This window comes from Charadrius vociferus, unplaced genomic scaffold (assembly GCF_000708025.1).
Source record: "Charadrius vociferus isolate BGI_N301 unplaced genomic scaffold, ASM70802v2 scaffold139, whole genome shotgun sequence".
Classification (NCBI taxonomy): domain Eukaryota; kingdom Metazoa; phylum Chordata; class Aves; order Charadriiformes; family Charadriidae; genus Charadrius; species Charadrius vociferus.
Window position 1 is genome coordinate 527,699 of NW_009650169.1, and position 9,456 is coordinate 537,154.

The 9,456-nt window shown below is 42.6% G+C and overlaps 1 protein-coding gene across 1 annotated transcript in view; it reads right to left on the reverse strand.

Moving 5' to 3' along the window:
* Positions 1-5,169: 5,169 nt before the first annotated feature.
* Positions 5,170-9,456, reverse strand: part of CHGB (chromogranin B (secretogranin 1)) — a 74,786-nt gene continuing 70,499 nt past the window's right edge. Inside the window, exons 4-5 of the mRNA XM_009892473.1 lie at positions 6,732-8,503; positions 5,170-5,575 (exon numbers count right to left, since the gene is read on the reverse strand). Coding sequence (XP_009890775.1) covers positions 5,492-5,575; positions 6,732-8,503 — 1,856 coding nt within the window. The 3' untranslated portion in view covers positions 5,170-5,491. The remainder of the gene's footprint in view (positions 5,576-6,731; positions 8,504-9,456) is intronic.

Below are 9,456 nucleotides of genomic sequence, written 5' to 3' on the forward strand. Positions count from 1 at the left end.
GGCTACGAAACTACCAGGTAAGGATTACAGTAAGTCATTTTCCAAACTGCATGAATACTGGGGAGCAAAACACTCTCTAAAATGTGGGGTTTGGACTGACTGAAACCATGTACGAGCTCACACATTTGTTTTACCTGAGAGCAGGTATTCTGAAGAGTTTTAATGCTTCACTGCAACAACTGCAAATGGAAATACTTCATTTTCTTCTTAGAAAGCATTTTATTTAAACACTTGGTGAAGTATTTGTAGCACACTGACAGCTGTAATAGCTGTGCTGCCATAGGGACTAGCCTATAAAGTGAGGGACAGGCTGATGTCGTGTAAGAGAGATGTGGCAAAATATTACAAGTGTTTATTCATTTCCAGTTGGTTTGATAGCTGAAAAAAAATTGTAATGTTAAGAATGGTGGTGACTTATAAAGTCAGAGTCTTCAAGTAACACGTTTCCTGGAATTAAAGTAACAAGAAGTTTCTGCTCTGGCAAGTGAACAATGAAAACAAGATGGGGGGGGGAGGAAACACCTCCATGGGGAAGAATGTCAGTTTGACTAACTTCGTTTGAACAAGATGTTTGCAAACATGGAGTACACTCTCGACTATGAAGAAGCAGAAGCGCATCTGACTTCTAAGCAGCTCACCACCTTTGAAGAGGTTGTTGGATTTTACTGACTTTCTCCTTGCCCATAGGCTCCTGGAGTCCGTAAGGAATTATTATTTAGGGGATGACTTAATTCAAGGGTGGCCACAATTACTGACTATTGATCAGGCAACCAAACTGGGAATGATTAGGAGGTTGATAGATGAAGATGTTCACACGAGTTAGGCTTGGTTAGGCTGTGGTTTCCTGCAAAGTACACCAGTTTTGAATGCATTCATGAGATGTTAATATATCCCAAACCTTGACTTTATAATTTTGCTGGAAGTGCCACGAAGAAGTAATCAGTAAGACAGTAGCCTGTATTCTTAGGTATTTCTATAACTGGTTTGCCGTATGCAGATACTTTGTCCTTTAAAGATAAATACCCTTTCCAAATGGCTGTTTGCTGCGGTGGCTGGGGGGGAAAAAATTACATCTTATACCGTAAGCTTAAATTACACAATTTGATGGGCACATACAGAGTGAGTTTTTACAGATGCTTGGTTTTTTGTTTATTTTGGGTTTTGTTTTTTTTAAAGGTCTTACCAGATCGAAGCCATCCAAAACTGACAATGAGCGGAGGTGGAGGGTACCTTTTATCTGGTATAACTGTTGTCTTGGATAAGGGCAAATCTGATTCCAGTAATTTAGAAGCACTGAAGATGGAAGAGCCATCATCTAAAAGATGCAAAGTTCAAGACTTTCACTGTTAACATTTGAAAAATTGATTTGTTTTTTAGATCTCGGGAGTTTTCCCGTCAGTAAAATAACAAGTATGCTTTCTGTGCTCCTTACAGCACAGAAATGGTACCTGTCATACACCTGTCAGCAAAAAGCAGCAGAACTGCGTGGTAGGGAGGATTGTCTCGCTCTTTACCAGTTTACATCATCAGAATGAGAAAAAGAACCCTCGGAAGAAAACATCACACTGAAAACACAGTAACTTCAAAAGGAAGAGAAGATAAAGCATCAGTAAAGGCATTCTGTTGGTTTGTTGCCAAAAGTGGGTAGGATGAAGTAGGTTTGGGGTTTTTTTGTGTTTTTTTTTTTAAAGGCTGAGTCCGAATCAACCCATCTAACTTAGCTGCCCCTTTTCCCAGAACGGCATCAGGGTAAAACGTTCTGCGTAGTGATCTGCTCCCCCTCCGGACACCGAACCCGGCTGTGGTTGGTAATTTAAGAAAGCAGAACAAACAGCAGAAGTCATACACTTTTCTTTCCAAAGGAACAATAAAAAGAGAATACAAACACCAGAACTTTACAGCATGAGCCCGGGTTTTCCTGAACTAAATACAGAAGAGAAAGTGCATGTTCGTAAATTAAAATACCAAATATTTAAATGGAATGCCTCTATTACTACTGCCTGTCATTTTCCTGAGAGTTGTTACATGTTTTTATTTTAAGATACAACTATTTTGAAAGCTCCTATATGTATATATATTTATTCTACTGTTTTACCTTTCACGATATGTAGCTTTTTTTTTTTTTTTAAACTTTGCATTTGCCTTTTCAATTAAACTGCAGGATGTTTTTCCTAATGAGATTTATTTTCGGTGTCTTACTTTTTTTCCCTCTTTTTGGAAATAAAAAGGTCTAGCAGGGGCTTTAGGAGGAGAATACCTTCGCTGGCTGTGCCCTGTTGAAGCCCCAGTGGGAGCTTTCGGCGCAGACAGGAGCTTGTACAGCCAGCAGGACTTGGCTCCCGAATTTCCCTCGTCAGTGGGAATCTGGAGCTTTGGGATCAAGTAATCAGCCTTCATAAAGCTGTAAAATACTGTATACTGATAAGAGCAATGCTCTTCTAGGACACCATTATCTCAAAACTAACTAAAAAGAGGGGTTGTATTTTGTGTAAAGAAGTGGTTAAAGATTTCCCTTAGGTGGACAGGTACAGTACATCTTCAGGTTTTTGTCTGCCCTGTTCCGTTTTTTGTAAACTTCCCATCTTTTTTTTTTTTTTTCCTATTTTTAGGAAAGCTTTTCTTTCCTTCTTTTACTTATGTGGAAAACCCATAAATGGAGAGATTGTAGGTTCCACCATCTCCTCTGTACTCCAGCAACCGTGTGGATCTCACCTTTTCATACAGTGTGTTACAAATCACAGGTAGGGAACAGAAGTGTGATGTGCGGTTTTTACTTAAGTTTTTTTAAATTTCTGGATTTCTCAATTTTTTCTCAAGAATTAGTGGGGGGAAAAGGAGGGTAAGGAAGAGAAGTTTTTCCTTTACTATATGTCCACACATGCATACTGGAGGTAAACTGGGACTTTGAAAGCAGCCAACACCCAGTTTGTGATTAAATTCTGAGACAACCCAGCTTAGAGCAATGGATAGGAGCCTGGAAGCTAGGGAGAGGTGAGAAAGCGATGAAATCAGTGTAAGCCAAGAGATTAATATCAAAAAACTGTCTTTTGCCTTAGTTTTCTTACCTGTAAAGCAGGCGTAGGCACTTCTCTGCCACTTCCACTGAGCTGGTAGGTTCATGGCTATCGGATGTATAGCACTACAAAGGTGTAAAAATGTACACAGTGAAAGTTAGGTTAAGCAACCAATGTACATTTTAAATCCTACTTACCGTATATAACATGCTAAAAATAACAACCTGAGGAAAAAAAAAACCTATTTTATTTGCATAATAAAAAGATCACTTCTGAGAAATAAACAGGATTTTAACACCGGAAAAATTACTTTAGATTAAAAGCCTTTGTCTCCTGAAGTCCTCCTCCCAGCTTGGAATCTGCCCAGTGAGGGTGAGGAAGAAGATCCAGGCGCTCTTCACAACTCTTAATACACCAATACTGGTTTTAAATTGTACCACTGTGCTTCAGTGCCAAAAGGATGCCAAGCATGCCACCTGCCTTTAAATAACGCAAATTGATGTGAATTGTACTGCAGGGCTATTAAAAAAATAAAAAACCAAAACCAAAAAAAACCCAAAAAACAGCGTTACCCATCAAAAAATCTTGACTGGGCAATGCAAATGTGTAGATAGAAAGGGACCAGGCGGGAGCAGCCAGAGCAGTTACTGGGCTCTGGGTGCTTGTGGCATTGGCCCTGCAGGGCAACGTGAGCAGGACAGAGGAGCACAACAGATAAAAGGGCTGTCACAAACCTCTCAGACGCCATGGAAGGATAGTTGGTTTTAAAGTCTTTCAAGGGACATGTTTTAAGCAAAACGTTGCTGATTCATTTATGCGTATTTGTAGAAGCTTAGCTTTTTTTTAAAAAAAAAAAAAAATCACTACTAAATTTGCATACTTGAACAATTTAGAAAATTTTCTGTGCTACAACTTACAGCTATTTGCTTCCAGGTATTTACATACTCACAGACGTGCTTTCTCTCACACCAGCTGGGAGGGAAAAATACCATGCTGCAATACATATTGTAAAATTTAAAAGGGAGCATCTCTGAGTTTGAAGACGGCAAACAAAATATTTCTGCAGCTGGGCCACTTCCTAACTTTCCTTAGTGGTGCTGGAGAAGTCTGCTGAAACCGTGGTCCTCCTGAAGTCAAAATTCTGTCAGCTTCTTTGAGCTCAGATTTGCTCTTCCTGTACCTTAACCAAACAAGATGAAACGTTTGAGTGGTCTCACCAGGGCACAGGCACGCTCACGCAGTTAAGGTCAGTAGCTCACTGCATATTTTCAGTTCGTATGGCCTTACAGTTAATTGGAGAGTGTGCTTGTTTTAATGAGCAGGTGGGTTAAATGGGTTAAGCTGAGATGATAGATATTGCACTTAACGGTAACATGACTCAGCTGAATTCTCTGTATAGCACCTCTCTCCTGCACGTGGTGGTACACAAGCAACCGAAGACACTGGCACAGCAGAAAGTCTGTAAAAAAACACGTTTGGATAAGTTAAATTAAATTGAACCCCAGATATTTGGAGTAACTGAAACTAATTGTGGGATCGTTTCTTTTACGACGCTACGAAGCGGCAAGATTATCAAATGGCTCCTTCCACACAGCACTTAACTCGGTGTAAGGCATCGTACCGCTTATTGCCCAGAGCCCATCCTGCCCCCAGCTCGCTGGCTGCTGAGAAACTCGCCCTGTGCAAGACCAGCCCGGCTCCAGTGCAGCGTGCAGGCTTGGAAACACCACCACCACCCGCTCGCCTGCGGTAGGCAGAAAGAGCATGTTAGCGAAGCGTGTTGGGTGGGTGATTGAATTCATGGGACTACTGAAGTCTGAGTAAGAGGCAAAACCATTCTGCTACGTAATGCATTGACTCCGAAGCACCGCGTGCTTTCCAAATTTAACAAACATCCATTTGGTGTGGCTACCTCTTCGCTCTTTAATGACTAATTTCCAGCTCTAAATAATTCACAGGACCTTTCTGAGTTACTGGAGCAAACTCATTCGCATTCCTTCTTACCTCTCGTGCTCTTGCTAACTGGCAAATAAAAGGCACAAACTTCTAAAAACTATTGGTGAACCACAAGTCAACATTTCGTACCCGATCTGTTCTCTGACACAGCTTGCTTTGCAATAACCCCATCAGTCAAATAAGCAAGGAGAAAGCTTGGTCCAAGATCAATGGTTTTTATTATTTCAAACCCAGACGTATATATTTCTGAAGAGCACTAACACAATTATTTTCACAAGCATATTAAAAATATCTGCCTTGCATGAAAGGTTATAGTACTAAAATTCATGCTATTCAGATCTCAATAGCATAATAGCAAATGAAAGACATTTTCAGCTGTATAAATCACTACACTATAGTGGACAGTAAATAGTATTTCCTGTTTTTAGGGCAAACAACAATCCAGTGGCAGTGAATTTACCACAAAATACAGGTATTGAGTACAGCTACACCTAGCTTTGAAACACCAAAGCAGGTCATCTTCAGCCTCTCCTGTTGTCCTTGAACTTCTCAGCTATTTTCTGCAGCTCCAAATCCATAGCAGCCAGGTTTTCCAGTTCTTTTTCCTGTGGAAACATAAAGAGCCTTTTACACATCAAATAACGTTGGCAAATGTTTTGTTCCATGAAAATGAGAGACAAAGACCGTTTCCGGCACAAACATCTCCTGCTACTTACTGGTCCCTGGGCAGACTGCAGGGGTGAGGGGTGTTAACGGCAGTGCAGCACCCGCTTTGGAGATTTGTGCAATTTCCCACTTTTAAACGGAATTAGGGCTGGGGAAAGTATCAAAATACTCATTTGGAGAGCTGGCCCTAATTACAGCTTCATCTTTGTCGCTTTAAAGCGCCGGTGCCTGGTGGTGACCTCTCACAGCTGCTGCCCTCCAGCAGCGTGCAGTCCCTTCTGCCCAGGTGAAGGTCCCTTAGGACCTTGTGACAGCAGTGGTTCAGGCTTATGACACACAAGAAGCACAGGGTGCAACAAGAGGAACACCTCCACGTCACCAGGTGCTAAGGGAAAAAAAACCTCATGGAGCCAAGTCTTCTTTATTCTTGTTAACACCGTTTAACCTCTCTCAAAATTAGTATTAAACCTCTGCTGCTCCCAGCCCAGCTTCTTGCAACAGACATACATGAGGAACATCTAGCTGATGGGTGTAGACTCAGTTTTCCTGGACACCGAAGCAGAACAGGAAGTCCAACAAGAAAAGGACTTACATACATGGGAACTTCATGGACAAATCGGGCTTAGAAACGCAATTGCAGCCGGGAAGCCAACGGGTAGCTGATTTTGCACTCTAAATGTCCAACTTATTTTTCAGCTGTACATTTTAAACAACCCAACAGACCAAGTGGTGCTTGCTAATTACCTCTCTGCTCCTGCTGCAACAGGCACCTGTGTTTTATTAGTCTGCAAGACCCCAGAAGGAGAAGTAGGGCCCGTAGGAGGAAAATCTCCTTTCCCCTCCTGTCTTGCAGCAGACAGAAGCTAATGAGGATGCACACTGTCTTTATTTTAGACACTGCGCCCTGGGGCAGTTCCACTCAACCCATTCAAAGAAAGCCGACTTTTTAAACACTGAAGATCTGGCTCTCAATGTGGCTTAATCCTGTTTGTGTTTTTCCACACGCAGTTTGCCAGCTGCCTTGGGAGTGGATTTAGAAATGTGCATATAAAGTCAGCATCCCCTAGTTGTTCAGAGAAACACCGCTACACGTACCTCCTCTTCTGTCAGAGGCCTCTGGCTCAGATTTCCTCTGTCATTCCTGATTACGTGACGTTTTTTCATGTCTTCTCCAGAATTGTACAACTCCGGGAATTCAGCTGATTTCTTCCTGTAATTCAGAAGCTGTGCGAGCTGATCCATCTTGTTGTATTGCCTTTTCACATCGTATCTGTTCATTTTGCCAAGATTTCTCTTCTCGGTGCGCCCGTGGTTCAGAGCACTTAGGATTTGCTTTTTCTCCCACCAGTCGTAGTCATTATATTCTGGGAAAAGATTCTTCTCGTTCAGGGTGGGCCTGCCTTCCTCCTTACCCTCCAGAAGCTGCTCCCCTGCGCCGTCCCTCTTCTCGAAGTGCCGGCTTTTCCACCACAGCAGTGGGTAGAAAGAGCTGTAGGATACTGTGGTTCTCTTACTCTCTGCAGGAAGATGGCTTCTGTACTCTTCCCTCTCTGCGTTTCTTCCCTCCTCCATATTCTCCTCTTCATTTTCCACCTGATCGCTGCTGTGGTGCTTCTTTTCTACTTCCTCCTCCTCCTCACTGTTGCCGGGGTAGCGCTGCTGCTCTACACTGTCCTCAGTGCTGTAGTGTCTTCTGGCCTGCCCTTTGCGCTCTCGCACATACGTTTTCTGTGACCCTTCATCTCCACTGTCCCACAAGCGGTATCTCCCTCCAGCATGATGCTGCTTGTCCTTGCTGCCACCGCTGAGGTACCTGTCCAGCTCTTCCTCGCTTTCGTCTCCAAGATACGTCCTTCCCTCAGAATGGTGCCTCCTTGCCTCATGTGATCCATCGTGGTGTCTCCTCTCCTCTTCCCATTTCTCATTACTTTCTTCACTGTGGTGACGCCTCTTGTTTTCTTCTTCACTGCTCTCTTCACTCTTCTGCCACCCTTCTCTGTACTCCTCACTTCCCTGGTCTGCACGCCTCTTCTGCTCCACCTCTTCAGACCCACGCCTCCCATGATAACCACTCTTCTCCTCACGCTGCTGCTCAGACTCTTCATGATGTTTCTGATGGCGGTTCCTTTTGTCCCAGAGATGGGCCTCCTCTGTGTTTGATTCCTCAGCTAGTTCCTCTTTCTCACCACCGCGGCCCCTCTTCTCTTCAGGGGAGTCACCCGTTCTATGCTTCCCATGATAACGTTTGGGTTTGTAGGGTTGCTTTGCTTCCTCTGTTTCTTCCCTCTCATCAGATTCTTCATGCTCTTGCTGATGGGAGAAATCGCGTTCCTCAGATTCATGGTGGTATTTTTCACTTCTTTCTTCCTCTGCCTCTCCCTCTTCACCTTCACGAATTCTTTTGTAAGGGCTCTGCATTCCCTCCTCCGAATCCCAGTGGCCCACAGGGTGCTGATCATTCCCATCAGGGAACTCCTCTGCGCTCCTGCCTCCAGAGGGGGACTTCTTGTTGAGAACAGCACGCTCTACCTCTTCGTCGTTATGCCTGCTCTCTTGACTTTCTTCTTCATTGTGGTAGCTCTTCTCCGCCTCTCCTCTAATTTCCTCATAGTGTTTCTTTTCTTCAGTATGAAGTCTCTCTTCTTGAACAGGTGAGTGGTGTCCATCCTCCTCTTCCTTGCTTTTACCCTCCTGGTGAGCAAGTTTCTCCTCATCACTGCCCTTTATGTGCTTTTTAGATTCCTCTTCTGCCCGACTTTGCTCTTTCTCCACACTCCCGGTAGGAAGTTTTGCAATCTCTGCTGGCTCTTTCAAATGCCTCGCTTCCAGTTGGTTGTTCTCGCTTCTCTCTCGGTCATTTCTACCACCTACAATAACAAAAGCAGCATAATGAAGTAACCCAACTCTCCACCGAAGCGTTAGTTCAGTTTAAATAGATAACTGGCTTCCCAAAGTAGCAAGGAGAGTTGGACAGCATTAATTTTTTAATTCTGCTTTTAAAGTCAGTCAGTTTTTAATATTTTGTATGTTTGCCTGGAAAAGCATTAAACGATTTTCATTTAATTAGGCATTTTAAAAGTTCCACTGAAATTTCCAGAATTATTTTTCCTCTTTTTTTTTTTTCTTCTTTGTTGGTGATCACATTTTTAGTATTGAATTACATCGACACTCATTCCCATTAAAAATGAATGGGATCTGGAGTTGTGTTCACTTCTTTGAATGTCAGGCCTTATCCATCGCACAGGCTTACTCACAAAAAGAGACCACCGTCTCTTTAAAGCTGCTCGAAAATATCTGGGGTTTTGAGCAAATTTTAAAAGTTCTAAATTGACTGGAGAAAAAAAAAAAAAAAAGAAAGAAATCTGTTACTTTGCAAGTTATGTTGAATCAAATCATGCTTCTTCCGCTATTTCCAAAACGCTAAATGAAAGTCTGACTCTGACCACAATGGTAACAGTATATTGCTATGAAGATATTTCTGCTTCACTTGTGTCTGAGTAGCATCAGAAATAGATCACAAATCCTAAAAGTTTTCAGTCAAAAGCTGCACAGATTTTAAAATAGCTCATTATTTCCAAAAAGCTTCTCATTTTCTGATACTCTTGGAGGAGAGCTGTCTAATGGCAAAAACATGGTCCTTACCCTCTCTTTCCAGTAAGTGGTTTTTCGTTTTCCAAAACATGGCAAATATGCATGGGTTTTTTTCCTGAAACTCACAATGTCATAAACAAAGCTTGATGCCTGATGGCATTCAGCATCTCTTCGAAATTTGGGGCTGAGTGAGATACAAATATATGTATTCCCAAAGCCCCGACCCCAC